The 21,930-nt window shown below is 34.2% G+C and overlaps 1 protein-coding gene across 3 annotated transcripts in view; it reads right to left on the minus strand.

Annotated features, from left to right (window-relative positions):
- Positions 1-10,209: 10,209 nt before the first annotated feature.
- Positions 10,210-21,930, minus strand: part of LRRIQ1 (leucine rich repeats and IQ motif containing 1) — a 218,929-nt gene continuing 207,208 nt past the window's right edge. For all 3 annotated transcript variants that reach the window (XM_040491296.1, XM_040491295.1, XM_040491294.1), the window contains one exon: positions 10,210-10,655. In XM_040491296.1, coding sequence (XP_040347230.1) covers positions 10,513-10,655 — 143 coding nt within the window. In that variant the 3' untranslated portion in view covers positions 10,210-10,512. The remainder of the gene's footprint in view (positions 10,656-21,930) is intronic.

A 21,930-nucleotide genomic window follows, 5' to 3' on the forward strand; every position in this document is an offset into this window, starting at 1 on the left:
CATAATATCATTCTGGCCTGCCTGTACTGTTGTTATTTAGGTAACTTTTACCTACTGATGGCAAGTTTGGCTAACTGGTTACCCGCAATGTCGGTGATAATGTATATGTGCATATCCATTTTGTTTATAACATCAAAAGTGTAGTAAAATACAGGCTAGATTCAGACTCACTAGGTTTGGGTCCACCTCTACCACCTGCTGGTTGCGTGATGCTAAGAAAGGTATGTAACCATTTATGATTCAGTATCATCTTCTGTAAAGGGGGGCCAGGAATAATACCTACCTCAAAGGATGAGAGTGAATATAAAAAGAGTTATTGTATCTCAAACATTTGGAGACAGTGCTTGGCCATATCGTAAGCACTGTTTTTACTGTTACGATTTTTAAAATTCAGAATGGGAAGGCACTTGGTAAGGATTATGGACATAGTAGAAATAAACAAGTTGTGCTATGGGATCAAAAGTGATATTAAAAAAGAAAACTTGACTATTTAAATGAAGAAAATGATACATCTAATTATTATCATTTAAGAAAGAGAAGGAGAGAGGATCACATATGTGAAACAAAGCTCCTTGAGGACCTTATGTCCTGACATGTGTACTGGTTTGAGGTAAGTGCATTTGCTGCAAACTACAAGTCGGTCGCGTTGTAAACATAAGTATCATCTCTAACAAATTTTCCAGGATTTTTGTGACTCCGGAGACTGGGGTCCTGTTCCCAGCTCTATCACTAACCATCAGTCCGTAGAACCGAAAACAAATACAGTTAACTATTAAAATCTCAGCATCTCCTGATAAAATATTTCCATTATGAGCCATGTATTGAAAACAAGACTACACTGGGGGCGCCTGGGTGGCTCAGTGGGTTAAGCACCTTGGTCCCAGCTTAGGTCATGATCTCAGGGTTCCATTCTTGAGATGGAGCCCCTCTTGGTGCTGTGCGCTGACAGTGTGGAGCCTGCTTAGGATTCTCTCTCTCTCTCTCTCTCTCTCTCTCTCTCTCTCTGCTCCTCCCCCACTCATTTTCTCTCTTTCAAAATAATCAATAAGCTTCAAAAAAAAAAAAAGAAAAAAATAGTACATTGAACTTATTTATTATAAATACAATTCTTATCATTTAAATAAATTATATGGTTTTTAGGAGGCTGCTATGGACTGAATGTTTGTGTCCCCTCAAAATTCATATGTTGAAACCTTGATGCCCAATGTGATAGTATTTAGAAGTGGGGCCTTTGGTTGGTGATTAGAGTTATGTTTTTTGATCATGAGAGTGGAGCCCTAATGATGAGATTAATACTCTTATAAAGGGATGAAGAGAGGTGAGGTCTTGTCCTCTGCCATGTGAGAATATGGCAAGAGGATGGCCATCTGTAAACCAGCAAGAGGCCCCTCACCAAGAGCCTGACCACATTGGCAGCCTGATCTCAGAACTGAAGATTTCAGAACTGTGAGAAATAAATGGTATTCTATTACAGCAACCCAAGCCAACTGAGACAGAGGCCTTACAATTCTTTGATCTTAATATATTCCAAGTAAATAATAGAAATTCTAGCTTTTTCTAGGAATTATTAAATTTAGAAGACTCAGCATAGTGTTCCTTAAGCCTTTATGGAACGAACCCATTCCCTGGCATAGAGCAGGTTATTTAGGATATCACTCTCTGTATCAATATCCTTGTGAGGAAAGCATTTACAGAGTTCAGCCCATGTCTATACTGGGAAGTGGCTCCAATTAGATTTAAGAACATCAGCATATGTAAAACCAACTCTCAACAGACTTCCACAGGCTAACACCTTTGTAGGTCATTCAAGTGTTCTCCCCCTTAACTTAATAATAAAAAAAAAAATAGTGCATCCATTAATCAGGGACTTTTGAGGGGGTAACTTTACTGTGATCATTTCATATTTGAATCAGATTAAAATTTCCCCCTGATCATGTCTATTTTTATTTTGAGATTATCTCTGTAATTATTAGTAATAATAACATTGTCTTACTATTTTTGAAAACCATCACATAGCAGTTTTCCATCTAAAATCTATAGGCAGGACAGATCTCAGGGTACTTTATCCAATTTTACTTCCCAATCACATTTCCTACTAATTCCCTGTCTCTTTCACCAGGCTCTCAGTTCTGTCCAATAATCCAGTCTCTGGACTGTCCTATCTTCCGCTCCCTAGACATGTCACTGTTGGCTATCTCCAGGTATTTATTCAGGCTGTATCCTTTGCCTAAAATGCTTTCCTTGATATCAATTCATCCTTTAAGGGCAGTTAAATAGAATATGAAAACACCTTTTTCTTGTCCATTCTCATTTGAAACTAATACTCCCCATGCCCCAAACATTTCTTTTTATATTTAAAGTTAGTTTATATTTATGAAGATAAGAAAACAAGTTTCTTTATTTAAAAGTTTATTTATTTATTTGGAGAGAGAGCGGGAGAGGGGCAGAGAGAGGGGGAGAGAGAGAATCCCAAGCAGGGCCTGCACTGCCAGCACTGAGACCGATTCAAGGCTTGAACCCAGGAATCCTGAGATCATGACCTGAGCCAAAATCAAGAGTCGGATGCTTAACTGACTGAGCCACCCACGTGCCCCCAAAACACAAGTTTCTGATTAATCAAAAAAAAAAACAAAAACAAAAACCAAGGGATGGGTATGCTTTTCTTTGTCTCCCCAGAGAGACAATGAGCTAGTTATCTCCCTTTGAAGGGGAAGGGATGACAAGTGGAAAAGTGCACCAGTCTAGCCAATTACCTGGCATCCCCTTTGGGACCTGGTTTGAAGTGGAAACATTTTGTGGGTCTATTTTGGAGCAAAGAACACTGCCTACAGAGTTGTGGTGGTGGCGTTTTAACCTATTTTCTAGAAATGCATGTTTTACTTATCCATGTGAAAAAATAAATGACCATGCTATTAGAAATGTAGGTCTTTTACATTTCCTAAGTATTCTACATCCTTTCAGTGGAGAGTGCTCAACATATATGTATTTGAAGCATTGAATTCTGTTGCCATTTCAAGGCAAATTTAGAGAAGCAAGTTTTAAAGATCTTTTAAAAATGTTTTCCTTCTTTTTCATCACCAGTACTCCATTGTGTATGTATGCATGTATATATATATATACATATATGTGTGTGTGTGTATGTATATATATATGTGTGTGTGTGTGTGTGTGTGTGTGTGTATATATATATATATATATATATATATATATATATATACATATGTATATATATGCACCACATCTTTATCCATTCATCAGTCAGTGGACATTTGGGTTCTTTCGATAATTTGGCTGTTGTTGATAGCGCAGCTAGACACATTGGGGTATATGTGCCCCTCCAGTCAGCATTTTTGTATCCTTTGGACAAATACCCAGTAGTGCAATTGCTGGGGGTATTATGCTAAGTGAAATAAGTCAGTCAGAGAAAGAAAGATACATGATTTCACTCATCTGTGGAATTTGAGAAACACAACAGATGAACACAGAGGAAGGGAAGGAAAAATAAGATAAAAACACAGAGGGAAGCAAACCATAAGAGACTCTTAAATACAGAGAATAAACTGAGGGTTGCTGGAGGGGAGGTGCGAGGGGGATGGGTTAAATGGATGATGGATATTAAGGAGGGCACTTGTGATGAGCACTGGGTGTCATATGTAAGAGATAAATCACTGGGTTCTACTCCTGAAACCATGACAACACTGCATGTTAACTAACTTGAATTCAAATTAAAAAAAAAAAAAAAACAGAAAAAGGAAAAAAATAAATTAAAAAATAGAAAAAAAGGAAAAAAGAAAAAGAAAAATATTTTCCATCATTTCATAGAAATACTTGCTAAATAAGGTATGCGGAATTGATCCAGTTGTTGGTTTAATTTTGGAAGATGGATCTGGAAAGATTTTCTTTGCCAAGTCTATCATTTAATGAGTCCTCATGATACCCAAGGTTCTGAGCCAGGGGCTTCTCATATACTTTGTCACTTGACCTCACAGCACCCTAGGAGTTATGATCCTAATTTAATGGTAAGCAAGCAGGCTCATAGTTTGCTACTTGTTTGAAATGACATAACAGAGTAAGGATCAGAACACAAGGCAGATTACAAAAAATATGATCTCTTTACTTTCTTCCACAGGCCTCATTCTGAAACATGTACTGAGCAGAACAAAACTGCTGTGCTGATTTCTTATTTTGTTCTATGTATTATATTGAGTTATTCTAAGTATCAGATTCATTCCGAAGTTAACAGAAGGTCCGTGGCTAGACAAAATTTGAATGATTCAAGAAGAGATAAGAAACAGATTTACCTTTACTTCTATGTTTGATATATATCAGTGATAAATCATCTTATTTTTCTCAAACATTGTAATTTTAGGGTCTAGTATGGCTGAAGTTTTTTTTTTTTTATTGCTGGAAGATAATGTCTTCATAATTCCATTTGATAAAAGAAATGTATTGGAGATATTGGGCTAAGTAAAATATATTAATTTTTATCAGTTCATTTTTTTTACATTTGTAATGTGGTTATCAGAAAATTTAAAATTATATAAGTAGTTCATATTATATTTGTACTGTAGAATGCTGATCTAAAACAATTCTATAACAATTCTCTATGTATCACAAAAATAAGTTTGACTTTTCTATTATAGCTTTCACAAGAGAAAATTATTTTTAGGAAATTCTAATGACCTATTTATTTAAAAAACAGCTTTACATTTACTCACCTGGTTACCTCTGGTAGATGCATTCAGTTCTCCATAAAGAAATCATAGACTTGAAGTAGTTTCTCATCTTGTCTTCTGCATTGAAAAAGTGGTTATACCAATACCTAAAATGTAAGGATGTTGTGAAGATTACTCTCAGTCATGGTAAAAATAAACCTTGAAATAAAAAGGAAAACTTGGGGCGCCTGGGTGGCGCAGTCGGTTGAGTGTCCAACTTCTGCTCAGGTCATGATCTCAGTTTGTGAGCTTGTGCCCCACGTGGGGCTCTGTGCTGACAGCTGGGAGCCTGGAGCCTGCTTTGGATTCTGTGTCTCCCCTTCTCTCTGCCCCTCCCATGCTTATGCTCTGTCTCTCTGTTTCTCAATAATAAATTAACGTTAAAAAATTTTTAAGGGGCGCCTGGGTGGCACAGTCGGTTAAGCGTCCGACTTCAGCCAGGTCACGATCTCGCGGTCCGTGAGTTCGAGCCCCGCGTCGGGCTCTGGGCTGATGGCTCAGAGCCTGGAGCCTGTTTCCGATTCTGTGTCTCCCTCTCTCTCTCTGCCCCTCCCCTGTTCATGCTCTGTCTCTCTCTGTCCCAAAAATAAATAAACGTTGAAAAAAAAAATTAAAAAAAAATTTAAATACAAATAAAAACAAAAAGGAAAACTTTAGCGGCGCCTGGCTGGCTCAGTTGGTTAAGCGTCCAACTTCTGCTCAGGTCATAATCTCAAGGTCTGTGAGTTTGAGCCCCTCATGGGGCTCTGTGCTGACAGCTCAGAGCCTGGAGCCTGCTTCAGATTCTGTGTCTCCCTCTCTCTCTGCACCTCCCCCACTCAGGCTCTGTCTCTCAAAATTAATAATAAAAAAAAGAAAGAAAAAAAAAGGAAAACTTTACCTGTAGTGATATTAATTAGCTCACTTTTCTCGAAAGCTTCCTATAAAGGATCTTCTGTAGCTCCTTGGCTAGTTACTGTTTGAAAACAAAGATGACAAACAAGTACCAGAGAAGCCTTTACTCTAAACTCCTAATGCTAAAGCAGACCTTCCTAGTAGTGGCCCTCTTTTATGCTGCTCCACGAGTTCTTCTTCACAGAGCTCTAGAGTCTTCATGATCCCTTCTGCAGGTGGCCATTCCAGATCTACTAGAGGGGGCTCTTGCTCTAAAGTGCTGGCAGGGATATGCCATAAATGAAAAGTCATATGGAAGGTTTCATATCAATTTCTGACTTAGGTAAAATTCTAGCTCCTAGGAACAGCAGAAGAACTGCATACTATTTGGAGGGGAAGGAAAGATGGTGGTCAGGTAGTACCACCTAAAGCATATGTTGATTGGGGCACCCAGGTGGTTTAGTTGATTAAGCGTCTGACTTCCGCTCAGGTCATGATCTCGTGGTTCACAGGTTCATGGGTTTAGGTACCACATTGGGCTCTGCACTGACAGCTCAGAACCTGGAGCCTGCTTCAGATTGTGTCTCCCTGTCTGTCTCTGCCCTTCCCCCGCTTGTGCTCTCCCACCCCAAAACACAAACAACACCCCCACACACATTTAAAATAAAAATAAAGCATTTTTTGACTACATGCTTTTTAGAAGTTATAAACATTATATTTACTGTTTCCAAATGTATTCATTTACACAACTGTTATTGGCTTTTGTGTTTTATGTAGTAGATTAAAACTGGATTTATAATACAGTAAGATGCCAAATATAATATGGTTCCCATTAAAAGACCTTATTTATGTCACAGTTCAAGTCATGCCATTTGAAAATTAACAGCTATACATATGTAAAGCCTGAGATAACATAAAGACTACAAGGTGGGTGCTAATTCTATTTCTTACCACCGGTAACATAAAAGACTTTGACCGGACTTTATGAGATGGTCTCTTATTAAAAACAAATACAAAACAAACTTTATATATACATATATATATATATATATATATATATATATATATATATATATATGTATGTTAATTTTAACGCAGAGTTAAATGTAATTACACCATCTTAAAGTCTAGAACCAAAACTGAGGTTATTTTTCCTTCTTATATCATAATATTCACTATGTTTAGCAGAATCAAAGTTTCCTTTTTTTGTAAACTAGAATTTTTGTGCCCTGTTTTCTCTGGTCACTATCTTTTGTCTACTATCTTCCCAATTATTTTCTGCAATGATACACCCTACCTAAGTTATGTCACACAATAGCCTCTGAATCAGTACTATCCAATAGAAATACAATGCTAAATATACATGTCATTAAATTACTTTACAATTAAAATTTTCAAGTGCTTACATCTTAAAAAATAAAAAGAAATTATTTTAATAATACATTTTATTTAACCCAAAATACTATTATTTTAACACATCAACATAAAATTATTGGGCAATTTTGAATTCTTTTTTCATGCTAAATATTTGAACTCTGCTGTGTATTTTATGCTTACATCATCTCTCAATTCAGACTAACTGTATTAAAAGTACCAGGTAGCTACAGGTGGCTAGTGACCAATGGTTTTGACAGCATAAGTCTAGATAATAGTTCTTTAGCTTCTGAAAAGAGGCTTTCTCTGAATCTCACAATCATCATTGACAAAACTGCATCTATGCAAACAAAAATATCCTGGTAGATAACGGATATTATTCTGTATTGAAATAGACAGAATTACCTCTCCTATTAGTGAGAAATTAATTAAATTAATTAATTAGCTAGAAATTAACCCTGAAAACCATTATTCCATAGAATGCATAGGGAACTTCTTCCCCTACATTAAAGAATATTCTTTATTCTCACTTTCTCCCAGTATAATCATGAAAACCATAAATTCAGATGGTGAATTATTTTTTGAGCTCCAGAGATGATAGAAACTGCATTTAGTAGGGAATATGATAATAAAGGAAATAAGGGCTGACCTTACCAGTTTATTTTTCTTTTCAAAAGAATAAGCAAAAATGTTTCTCTTTTCTAAGAAACTTATAGTTACTTCAATTATAGCATACTACCAGTAAAATATTGTCAAAATATATCCTACATGTTTATTATTCTCAATTTTGGCTCAGTGTTAACCTGGATTTTGAGAAAAATGAGAAAGTATGAGTAAATTAAGAGCAACTAAGATCATGGAAACAGCCAATTCAATAACAGCATACTCAAAGCATGTAGCATCTAAAGCTGCTAATACTGATGATGTGAGGATTTAAAATTAGACAGAGATCTCTTAAACCACTGGTATTTATTGTTCATTCACAATTTTTATTAAAAAAAACTTTTAAACCCTGTCTATGCCTTCCAACTTATTCTTCCTAATTAAAATGTAGCATCCCTTGTTTTCTCCAAAAAAGAAAAACTCAAAACTAATTTCCAGGAATCCTGGTGTATTCTCCCTTTTGCCTTTAAGGCACAGCATTGCCTTTAACAGTTCTTTGGCTTTTGTTCTATTATTCTGGCTTTTCTGTTTTTTAATGTGGTAGCTGTACCTACAACTAACTCATGAGCACAATAAGAAATTAGGATTTGGAATGCTTCTCAAAATACCTAATAAGCTCTCTTATAAAGCACTATGTGCACAAAGATGTTGGCAGACTGAACCTTGGGAAGGTGATACCCCCATAAACCAATATAGTTAACTCTCATATTAAGACATTCTGGAATCTCCAAACACTGCCTTCCACCAGCCTTTTTGTGATTGGGGATTCATTTTACCATTCTCACTGGAAATGACTGGTGATTGTGATAGCACTGGGGAGGAGGGCAGGTAGGAAGGAGAGCATTGGGTTGGGAAGGGTTAAGGAAAGACAAAAGGTCATTTAGGGTTGTACATTTGAATAGCAACATTACCTGGGTCCATAGCTATCAATCCAAAATTCAGTCAACTAAGTGAAAATACAGGCTCATCCAAATCTCAAAGACAAATATTTGCCTTAATATCTTCCCAAGGCAACAGGAGAAAGAATATCTCTTTGATTTCTTTTAGGTTTTATTTAACTTTTAAAATTAAAAAAAATAAACTATTTTTAAAAATTTATTCAATTTTAAAATTTACCTTTTTTATTTTCACAAACACAGATAAACTAGTGTTAAAAATAATGTTTGAACTTTGATTTTGTAAATGATCATTTTAAGGCCAGACATAATAAACAACACTACAAAGATCTTCCAATTTAACACCATAGTCAGGAAACTATTTTATTGACATCTTCATCAACCATCGGCTACAAATTTAAGAAGCATCAGCACCCATTATCTTCCTCAAAAGTAATATTATGGAACACACAAGTCACTGACTACAGAAACTACAGACTGAATTATTTTTAGGCACTAAAACAGTTTAATCATAAACATCTCACTTCTCGTACTTTTTCATATCATTGATTTGAACATATGAACCATAAAACCCCATCAATTTCATCTCTAATGTGGTTTTCTCTTGCAGGGTTCACAATAAGTCGAGATAAAATATTTTCCATCATTACATTATGTTGGTTTGTGGATGCTCTTAGTAAAAGGATGACCTAACAGCATGTTCATAAAGCAACTGCACATGGAGCTTATGTTCCAAAGCTCAATTTCGAGGCCACAACACATGAATCTCTGTTTTCTTTGATTGACAGCTCAAGGTTCATTACCATTTCTATCTCAATCAAGTTGAAAGAGATTTATAGATCTGAAATGCAATGGAGCTCCAAATGTAGATAGGGGGCACAAACTAGATAAATGCATCTCTAAATCTGCTTAGTCATTTTTAGATGAAATACTTCAATAAAGAGTAGGAAAAAACAAAGAGGAAGAATCTAAAGTTCACTGGATCCTATTAAAAGCCACACACTGGGAAGTCAACGAGAGAACTTAGCTTGGGGAAAGAAGCTCCAGACTCAGGAAAGTAAAGGACCCCAAGGAGCGTGAAAGGTAAATACAGTATTTGCACACTGTATTCACTAAAACATCACAGAATATTAACCACAAAATAGTAAGAATTTAATAAAACTGGCCTGTGATTTTAGAAAATATATTAATATTACAAAATTTTGAAATTGAGCTTTAAAAAGATTTTTAAAATCATTCTGAGGCGCCTTAGCTAAAATTAAAATGAAAGAATATTTTTGAGTCAGTAGAATCATGTGAATGAATCAGAATTAGCATCAACCTTTTAAAAATTATAAGGCTAATATACATTTGAATGAAACATTACATATAAAATATCCAATTTATTAAACTGATATATTTAAATTTATGTTTCATTTCAGTTTAAACATAAAGTATATTTTCTTAACATAACTTATCTATTTGAGATGACTTAAAGTAAAATAAAATTAAAGGCCATTTTCATTATCTATTCTAAATATTTTACACATCAATTTATCTTTGAAATATCCAAATAATCTAGTCAAATAAAATTTATTAATATATAACTTATTCATTAATACTATAAACAATGTCAATAAATTATAGTTATATTCTCTTACAATATGTGTATGGTATTACAACTTCTTACTGGTAACAAAAACCATCTTTAATACATACGTCATAAAATCTTTAAACAAAAGAAGAAATTGGATATGCAAATTCCATTACAATATTTTAAGAATTAATTCTGGAGGCCATTCCTCATAAACATAGGAACAATAGCTAACCTGTTTTTTATAGATGGGAAATCAGATAACTCCATCAGAAAACAAAACTGTGGAATATGTATAGTAACACAAATTAAAGACAGTGCTCTAAAACCTTGTATTCAATTGGTAACATGACCAGATATCCGTAGATCTCTTGAGAAAACCGTGCGCCATATGTTTTGAATGCTGAAGCTTGAAGAATTAGTTTGAAGTTTTCTCCTTCTTTTTGCCACTTCCCCATCCACCACTGAGTTGTACGGGATAGTCACGAAATGACATACGTTCTTTCTTAGAAGGTCTCGAATTTGTTATCATTGGTGCAAGTATTCCCTTAACTGAAAAACCTAGACAGTGATATTAAATGTACAATTTCACTTAACTTGATCCAAGCAAAATTATATTTTAAGGTAAGAAATATATTTGTCAACAATGTGCATTTTAGAATTATGATCTTTGGGTTTAAGAAGGGCATATAGAGTTCACTTTTGTCTGAAAAATAATCAAGGTTTGGTACAAAGTACATTTAGGTTAAATGAAAGGAAATGATTGAAAAAATCAAATAGATACATTTTCTTCTATCTACAAATTAAGACTGGTATTTCAAGACTGAGATGATATATCTTCCTAGTTCTTAGGTATTTAAATTTTCATAGTTTAAAAATTTTTAACTGTTTTTATTTTCATAAATATGTTCTAATTAGTTTTAGAAATGGTTCTACTGAATTTATGATTTCCTCAGAAAGAAGAATTCTTGGTAAAACAGAAAATATATTAATTCTAGAATCTAAAGATATTCATGGGTTCTAGTCTGGCTGCGTAAGACACAACTTTGTGACTATGGACAGGTTACAACCTTTCTGAGCCTTAGTTTTATAAATGAAGGAAATTATCTGTGCAGTATAGGGTCATTGTGAAGATTGCCTTTTTTATTATATTGCAATGGTGGTAAGGTCTATCAGAGTGCTTTGTAAACAGGTGCCATAAAATGGAAAAGGATATTATTTATAGTCAACAATTTAGAATTTATCCAGAGAAAAGCATCAAAAATTGTTAGAAGCTAAAAATAAATAGTAGTTGAAGGAATGGGATAGTGGATTAGGAATATTTTACTCAGCAAGATCTCAAGATGCCATATCAAAAATACTATTAAAGAATTATGATCATCTGCATTAAATCTCCTGATGATTATGCAAGCACAGGGCTGTATCTGTGGGGAAAGGGTTTGAAAAGCAGCAGTGAGGAATCCAGAGCTCCTTTAGTACTGGCTTGAGGCAAAGGTTCAAACCACGTGACTCTTCAGTGTGATGCGTCTGTGCTTTAGTAAGTTCAGGCGGGGAAATATCTATTTTTTTAAAAAAATAATACTTTTGCAACCAAAACTTAAAATATTTACAAATATATAAATCTAAATAGAAAGGTTAGGAAACACTAGACCGTCTGTGGAAATTTGCCTTAATTTCAAATTTGGTGCAGCATGATGGTGAATATTGGTTCATTTCATTTTATATGTAAAAGCCCTTGCTTTCCGGGTATTTATATCAAAATTGTGAGTAGGAAAACAAATTCAAAGTAGTTGATGAACCTCTCTAAAGGTAGAATATTTTAGTCTGTGGAAAGAATATGAAAGAAAAAGCGGGATGGGGTATGCTGGGCACAGAGAGGGTAATTAATACCTGTGGCTCCAGCACAAGCCTGCAATGGAATTGGTAGACAACATAGCTTGGGAGTTCAGAGACCTTCCCAGCTGGCACTCAAAGGCAATCAGAGGCAGAGGCACGAACAGCTACGCCAGGTAAAGTTCGTTTTCAAGTGCTGGCCAGAGTTAGCCTGCTTTAAGCCATTCCCTCCAAGTCAGTCAGTAGTCCTTTGTAACACCGCAAGAACTTTCAAGCAGCAGGAGTATTACTAGTGCAGAAAAGTGAGAATTTCCTCATGATAAAATAGTGGCCTAAAAAAATGTAAGAAAGCATCCTAAAAGCTCACCCCCTCTCTACTTGCTGTTACATATTGAAAATATTTTTTTTTCCCAAGAAACAGAATAGAATGTCTCCTTTGGTCTCTTTTAGAAAACAACAGTAACAGCAAACCCTCACCTTGCCTCGGCAATAAAAATTCTTTAATGAATAAATAATTTCCTGGATAGCAAGTATTTTTTTAGGAGAATATATCATTTCAGGAGAAAGCTGGGGCTGAAGGAGCAGGGAAGCAGGGAGGTTTGAGAACTGGGACACACTCAGAATTCAGATATATTTATTTAAGACAAAAACAGAAATTAATAAAAGGGTAAGCAGATTTCCACAAATGGCTGACACAAATGTTTTCTTCCAACAAAGAAAGCTAATTACAGTTCCTTGCAAGCATTATTCAAGGTAATATGCACAAGTAAGTATGCATTTTAAAATATAATCCAATAACAGTTCATTATTGGTTAATTTTTTAATGACAGTATCTTAATAGTATACAGATGTATTACTTAATGCTTTTACTCTTAATATAAGTTTTTTTTCATCAAAGATAAATAATATGTAAGGAGGGAGACACTTTCTGTACAAAGTATTGAAATAGTTACAATTTCATATACTTCTAAAATAATTATTTCAAAATGAAATAAACTGAATTGTGTTAAAACATGGCTTTTCTTTAGACCAACTGCTCACTTTTAATAGTCTGCATTCTAAAGGATTTTTCTATTGACTATAAATTTATTGTATGGTACAATTTTTCACCCTAATATTCTTCTGTTGTCTTTGTTATTTTGAAACGTTGATGAATCTGCAAGTCTTTTTGTACTTACCCACAATGTAACTGCATTTTTAAGAGGCTGCTTGTAAATTTTTCATTGTTTGGCAAACATCCTTTGGCAAATAATTTTAAAAACATATTACGTGATATTATAAAACAGCTTTGTAGTAATTTTGAAGTATATTTTCAGTAGAATGAAAATGCTGTAGGAAATTAGTGTTTAAAATGACAGAAATACTTATATTTATACATATAGTTTTTTAAAAATATATTTTTGATGTGATTAAAGGCTTTCATTTTATTGTTTTGCTACCTATAAATAAATAATTTGCACAGTAATCAATATAGCATATTCTCCCATTGCATTTAGTGAGAGTCTTTTTGGTGGCATGTAAATTCTTGAACCACCAGATACATGGAACATAAATCAAAGAGTAAAACAACACATCTATAAAGGAACCACATATTGGCATTCATTGTAAAGCCATTGCTTTGTCCTGTAACTACTCTAGAAATGGAAAAAAAGAAAATAAAGAAGCAATTTAATACAGTCAATGTATAATCATTCTAAAATTACCCACATGAAAATAGAATAGTGAGAGAATCTTACCTCAAAAAACTGACATGAGAGCTAGACCTACTGAGAGGCTCCTGGAATAAAAAAATTATGACTGAAGGACCTCTAACTGTTTTTGTCTCTTTCCTGCTACATTATCGTTGCACATTTTATGTTTCTTTAACAACAGTCTGGCACATATTTGCAGGTGATCATACAAATTAACCAATCAGTTTCTTACATATATGCTGAAAGTAGGTCTTGATAAGAATGCTCTATCTTCCAATAAGTCACTTCTTTGCCACATAATCTGTGTTCTGCTAAAGATTTGTTCTGGTCCTTTAAAATTTTTTTTGATTAAATCCTTGGTTCTTTAACAAATGTCAAGGTCTATATATGCTATGTTTTGATAAGTAATTTAATATGTAAAATGCTTTGAATGACTCTCCTGGTATGTATAAAAAACTTTTTGTTAAACAGGTCAAAATAGAAATTTCATGATGTATAGTGATACGTCATTGGATTTTCATCAATAAACCCAACACTATGTGTCTGGATATAGAAATCATTTCAAAGTCCTTCCCATATTGTATTGCTTAACAGCAGATACAGCACAAGTAAAGCATGGAGAAAAAAAAAATTCAACATTTTAATGAAAGTGACCAGAACAAATTTTTAGCAGCAAAGCGTTTACATCAATTTAAGTGCTGTAAATGAGTTACACTGGGAAGTCTGGGGTTGAGGTAGTTATTACAGTGTTCAAATAACAGTTGCTTTTTAAGGTCATTGCTATGTCCAACTTTGAATTATAATGATCATTCACAGTGAACTTCAGTTAGTTAAAGTTTAAAGTCTAACACTGAGAATGAAAATAAAACAAATAACACGTTGTTTATATTATATTCAGATTTTCTCAATAAATCCCAGAAATTTTGCTTGTTTCTGAAATTGTTTTCAAGCTTTTTCAGTGACTAAAATTTTTTCTATGACATAACAATACTAATAAAAATTGTTTCTCAATATTTCATTTGGACAATGGCATTTACAATTATTCTTCTTGCCCAATATTTAAGAGACAAATGACTAAGAAAATCAGGTTTTGAAACAAAATAGCCACAGTACTCATTATTGTTGGTAAAAATCATGATGCCTGTTATTTCTAAATCAGACACATATAATATATTTTGGCTAAGTATATTTATTTGAAAAACAATTCCTAATGAGCATAATAGCTAATACATATTAAATAGAGTGAGGAATCTTGATAGATATTGTATAGATTTTTATTTTGGTATTTTGCATATTTCTTGATCTTTTACAATAGCTATGCCTCCTATTTGATCTAGAATTTTTGAGGCTTCCTTATAGTATGCACTGTTCGCCAGGTTTTACTATTCGTAACACACTGTTGTGTTGATTTCTTCTTGAAGATACCTTGTCTCTGTCTCTGCACAGACATAGATGACTAGGATGTGGTGCTAAAAATATTGTCTTGATTGTATAAATTCTGTGGTCCTCATACTAATGTTGTTCAGCATTATTTTTATTTTTTTCTGGAGGAAATTTTTTTGAGTGATTTATTTTTGGGTGTAAAATATAAATAAGTTTTGTGATTTTTTTTCAGAACTAGGTTTGTCTTCTGTCATGTGGCCCTTAAATTAACTAACACTTTTATTTCCATTGTTCACTATTCTGCATAACTTTGGTCAGTGCAATTTTCTGGCTTCCAACTAAACGAGTAGATACTAATTGAGTGTTTAAACTTCTAAATTGATTAGGGGAAAAAAAGTGTAACTCACCAGGGAGTTAATCTATAAGCTACCCAGCCATCCATTTTCTATAGCACATTGCTGCTTCTAAAAATCAGGTCATATGTCCCTTTACTCTTGTCAATTCAGGTAAGGTCTATTCCCAACTCCTTTAATCACTTTTTTTTATTGTTCTCTGCAGGACTCAATTCCATTCATTGTATTTACAATCAAGTGTCCTTAAGTGTTTGTAATTGAAGAATGAGGGTATAAATGATGCTAATAATTGAGAGTATTTTCTAACCTTAATTGATACATCTATTTCTTTGAAATAATTCAGTTCCTATATAACAACTCTATTTTAATTTCTAATGATCTTGTTTTACCCCTCACTTTCCCATTAATTAATTTAGCCAAAGTAAACTTTTAGCAAAAATATGCACTTCAAGTAAATCTTGAAATGTTTATCATTAAGCAGTTATCCTTTGGAATTTAAACATTTAAAACCCAAATTAGATTTTCAAGATCACGTGGGGTCTTTAAAAGCTTTAATGTAAAATCTTCCTTTTATTTACACATTCATTCAACACTTATTTATTTAGTGCATATTTTATAGCAGGCACTCTTCTATTCTTCCGTGTAGTAGACCTTCCCTGTCCATTTCCTTCCATGTGCCAAATCATATTAGTAACTATCACATTGTAGTTGATTTTTTTATTTTTTATTCTAATAGTTCATCTTTACAGTCCTCATATGGAACTTGTATAAAACAAATACTTATTTCCACTTTCCCAGATAGTGAAGACTTGTGGATAGATTTCCCAAAAACTTTTCATGGAAACTTTCATTATCCCTTTACATGCTTATTACTTCTTAGCAGGGAGACATTTGGCAACAATAAACATGGCTAGCCTGAGGATTTTTTATATTATTGCACTTCAGTTTCATTCACTTGACAAATGCATTTCACATTTGACCATACCCACTTATTTACTCACCACATTAGCTAGTGTAGGAAATTGGTTTGAAAGCAACAATAACAACCAAAACAAAAAATAAAAATAAAAAATAATATGTCAGAGTATAGCAGTTTATTTAAGAAAAGGAAATGAACATGAAGGAAAGGCATTAGAACTAGAATACTACAGTTAGAAACATGATGCTTTAATCTATTATCAATAGAGCATACATGGATCCTGTCCTCAAAAATGTGAAAAATGCGTGGTTTTTTGTTTGTTTGTTTTACAAAGAGTAAATGTAGTTGACAACTACATTTGTACATTTGTATTAGTTGTACAATGTAGTACAACTAGTTTCCTCACTCAAGTACAGTTGAAATAATGTCATTCTCTGGATAATGTCAACTGCTGATGAAAGTAACTACTGTTTTAGATCCATATGCGTTGTTCTGTGGTTACTAATACTGTTACATTTAACTGGGTCTGGAATCATTGTTGACTATTTCATTACATTGTCTCGGATCTTGGAGATAGACATTAAATTAAAGGACATTGGGGCACCTGGGTGGCTCAGTCAGTTGAGCGTCTGACTTCGGCTCAGGTCATGATCTCACAGTTTGTGAGTTTTAGCCCCACGTTGGGCTCTGTGCTGTCGGTTTAGAGCCTGGAGCCTGCTTCGGATTCTGTGTCTCCTTCTCTCTCTGCCCTTCCCCTGCTCACGCTCTGTCTCTCTCTATCTCTCAAAAAATGAATAAACGTTGGGGCGCCTGGGTGTCTTGGTCGGTTAAGCGTCCGACTTCGGCTCAGGTCATGATCTCACGGGCCATGAGTTTGAGCCCCACGTCGGGCTCTGTGCTGACAGCTCAGAGCCTGGAGCCTGCTTCAGATTCTGTGTCTCCCTCTCTCTCTGCCCCTCCCCTGTTCAGGCTCTGTCTCTGTCTCAAAAATAAACGTTAAAAAAAAATTAAAAAAAAAAAGAAAAAAACATTAAAAAAAATTTTTTTAAATTAAAGGACATTAAATCAACAGCTATTTATTACATCTACTTTGTACTAGACTTGTAGTTGCAAATGCATTAGATGATTCCCACCAACCCTGGAAACATGCTCTTCATGCACCAGTAATTAATTCTGATTATCTAGTTCTGATTATGGGAATGTTTTAAGGGTTAAAGTTTTAATGTTAATGTGTTTGTTTGATTAATTTTAAAAGTTCAGGATCAAAATATCAAGACCTAACAAATTGTTATTTTTAAGGCTTCTGCCAAAAAAAAAAAACCTGAGACCAAGAAAAGTCAGAGTTAATGGATTAGGCAATAGTAAAAAGAGCCTTACAGTTTAAAATTTTACATTGTTAGCGACCAACTCTTGCTGAACAGAAATGAAAAAGAAAATCTGTGTGACGTAGCTCTTCTTTACTGACATTTACTTTAAATCCAACACTTCAGATTAAAAAAAAAAAGAGGATAAGCAAAGTCAGATTTCAAATACAGTACAAGAAAAGTTAAAGTTGGTCATAATTGTTTATAAAGTCTTATGTCGACCTTCTTTTTATCTGGGCGAAAACATAACATCCATGGTGGACGATGGAAGTTTGAGTCATTTAAATGGGAATTATGACAGTCAATTTTTAGTTCCTGTCCAATGAATTTTTGCAACAATTGGCATAGATAGTGGAATCATGCAGTTATTTTATTAGAAGATTTTGTACATAGAACACCGTCATACTAAATGATATGTAGTATGCCAGGTAACTAAAAGTATTACTAAAGTGCACATATTTAACAATCTCTTCATTGTGCATTTAAAATCAGTAACATTTTTGTTTGGGCACAGTTATATTAGTTTTTACCATTAAAACTATTAGAAGTATTATGTATTATTGCCCATGTTTTCTCATCACTCACTTGGCTCTTCAATTCTCTTGTCAGTTCACTCATAACTTCCCTCAAAATGTCACGTTGCAGGGGTTTAAGGGTCCGCTACGTCCCAGGCCCTTTTGCTCAGCACTTTATTTTGCCATCTCTTTCAATCCTCATTACAACTCTACAAGATACACATGACTCTCATTTTCAAAATGGGGAAATTAAGGTAACACTATTAAACTATTTGTCCAAAGGTATGTGGCAGTAACACAGTTGAAACTCGGCTTCATATGACTAAGATTTATTATAAAGAAGACAACATCATGTTTAATAGTCGGAAATAAAGTATGCCTCTAGTGTAATAGTACCATAAAGAAAATCATTAGGAGCAAATGTCAGATGGGAAGGAACTGTCCATTACCTGGAAATAAGGCCTATGGAACTAAAAATGAATAAAATGTATCAATGAAAAGCAATACAATCTTCAATTTTCGTAAGTGAAGAAATACAAGAGAAAGATATTTCTATACCTGTAGACATATCTGTACTCACCTATATTTTCATATGATCTCATACACCAAACAGCTTTTTTTTTTAAATTTACGAATGACCAAAAGTTTTTTTCAGACTTTATCCTTTAGTTGCGACAGTGTCTCTCTACTTACTCCTCAAGGTCTTTGTAAACTAGTTGTTACCAGAATTTTTGAAGTTGTTCAAAGAATAGCCCATATTTGAGTTGATTTTGGTTGTAGTACATGAGCATGTACTTTAATAAAGTAATGTTAATGAGTAGCATATCCTGTGAAGTTTGCAAAATTTGATATGGAATACTAGAGATCATATGTTTTTTTTCAAGACAGTATATGAAGAAGATATATCAGAACGATGTAACAATCTAGATTTTTGAAAGGCCAATTACCAGTAAAACCAATATGCTAATTAGTTGGCAACTGAACCAAAACTTAATTTATTCTTTTCATATATAGTTTCAGTCTATAGTGAAAAACATGCAAGTAGGTACATGATTAAACGTAACTTTTACTCACCTTTTGACCACTCTATGTGACAGAAAATTAATTTATATGTCAAACATTTTTAGACATCGAGTGAGAAAAATCCACTGATTTGTAAATTTGAGTTACACACGGTAAGGGATCAGTAGAAAGTAGCAGAGCTGCTAAAGAGGTGAGACTGCTAACGAGAGATCTCGGGACTTTCAAAAAGGTGAAGTTTGAAGGGGATGCAGGTTCAGAGTGGGGTGGCGGAAGCCTTGCAAAGCAACAAGCTGACAAAGTTGCGGGGGGGGGGGGCGGCGCAAATCCAGCAATGAAGTGTCAGTAATCGGTATTGTATCTTTAAATGAACATAAAATCATTTATAACTATACTTACAACTATTACTTCTGCTGTTTCACAGTTTGAAGACCATGCTTGTAACTAACTGAGTGGAAATGGTAACGTGTCAAGAATTAGGAGGTAAACTTCTGTTATGTATGTATGTATGTATGTATCTATGTATCATCTATCTATCTATCTTTTTTTGACCTGGTATTTTATGTAAAATTCTAAATTTATGATCTAAGTAAGAAGCTTGGTAATATGAAAGTGTAACATAATTATGATTTTCTCTTCCTTTAAAAATAAGAGACTCTATGATGGGGATGCTATTATTCTAGCCAGCAGAATAAAAAGCATGAATATCTCCACGTAGGTTTTGTTGGAAAATGTTCCCTAAATGGTTTTGAACAATAGGAGCTAGCCCATTACCAGAGCTATAATTTGCTAAAAAATACCAAGGGCCCCTCATTTTGAGAGAACTGAATGACTCCCATTGTGTAGTCTATTTCAGGATATTCTTAGGAACAAGTGTAGTTACTCAGGCTGACTTACTAAAGATAAGTTCCTAAGGAGGATAGCCTAGAGTAATCCATGTGTTTAAATTTAGAAGTGTCTCTTTGGAGAATATAATTATCTTTCTCACCCAGTCAAGTTTTCTTACTGTAGGAGTGGAGAAAGACAGCTGGTAACTACAGATGTGGGTCCTCTCATCTTAAAAATTAACACTGCAATTCCTTAACACATCTTTGCATTGGGTGGAGTTTGTTATTAATACTTTCAGAGAAAAACCAAAGCCATTTCACATAAGAGTTATCGCTTGTACTTTTGAAATGACAAAATAATGACGTTTAATTTTGGAAAATAAACCTAGGCCTTACTTTTTTTTTTTCTTTTCCAAGTTTTTATTTAAATTCCTGTTCATTTATATACAGTGTAATATTGTTTCAGGAGTAGAATTTAGTGATTCATCACATACCACACCCAGTGCTCATCATAACAGGTGCCCTCCTTAATTTCCATTACCATTTAACCCATCCCCTGCCCATCTCCCTCCATCAACTCTCAGTTTGTTCTCTGGTTTGCCTCTCTTTTTTCCCCCTAATGTTCATACACCCCGATGTTTATAGCAGCAGATAGCCAAATTATGGAAAGAACCCAAATACCCATTGACTAATGAATGGATAAAGAAAATGTGGTATATACATACAATGGAATATTATTCAGCCATAAAAAAAGAATGAAATCCCACCATTTCCAAGATGTAGATGGAGCTAGAGAGTATTATGCTGAGCAAAATAAGTCAATCAGAGAAAGACAAATACCATAAGATTTCACTCCTATGTGGAATTTAAGCCTTGCTTCTTAAAACATTTGCTATATTAAGGAAGAGAAGCTGACCTGTGTTTTTAAAAAGTTAGAATTTTGATATTTAATTGAATGTGAAATTATCCCTATAACACAGAATCACATAGGACAGCCACAAATAACTTCCAAAGTACAATTCATTCAAGGTGAATTTAAGATGTTATCAATATTAATTGATAATTAATATTAAGGGAACCCTTAATAAAAGGAGAATGCTTCTCTTTCCTTCTAGTTTTGGCCCATTAATATAGTAGAGTTCTCTTCAAAATATACTTCAGAAGAAACTATAGGCCTGGTTCTCTATTATATTCTGTGTGATAATAATCAGATTTAAAATCAAGGCCATGGAGCACCTGGGTGGCTCAATTGGTTAAGCATCTGACTTCAACTCAGGTCATGATCTCACAGTTTGTGGGTTCAAGCCCCACGTCGGGCTCTGTGCTGACAATTTAGAGCCTGAAGCCCTGCTTTAGATTCTGTGTCTCCCTCTCTCTCTGCTCCTCCCCCCACTCATACTGTGTCTCTCTCTCTCAAAAATAAACATTAAAAATATAAATAAATAAATAAATAAATAAATAAATAAATAAATAAAAGCAAGGTCACCTTTAACATGTTATTACATGTATTTTTTACATTTTATTTTATTGTTTTATTTTTATTTTTATTATTTATAAATGTTTATATATTTTTTTGAGAGAGCAAGTAGAGGATGGCCAGAGAGAGAGGGAGAGAGAGGATCCAAATTGGGGTCTGCACTGACAGCAGAGAGCTCAATGCAGGGCTCGAACTCAAGAACCGTGAATCACAACCTGAGCTAAAATCGGACATTTAACTGACTGAGCCACCCAGGCTCTCCTGGTTTTTATTTATCAGACAGAGACAGAGTGAGTGGGGAAGGGACAGAGAGAGTGGGAGAGAGAATCCCAAGCAGGTTCTGTGCTGGAAGCACAGGTCTTGAACTTACAAAACTGAGATCATGACCTGAGCTGAAAACAGGAGTTGGACACTTACCAACCACGTCACCCAGGTACCCCTTTATATATATATA

The sequence above is a fragment of the Herpailurus yagouaroundi genome, unplaced genomic scaffold (genome assembly GCF_014898765.1).
Source record: "Herpailurus yagouaroundi ecotype Mexico unplaced genomic scaffold, PumYag 182, whole genome shotgun sequence".
Taxonomy (NCBI): Eukaryota; Metazoa; Chordata; class Mammalia; order Carnivora; family Felidae; genus Herpailurus; species Herpailurus yagouaroundi.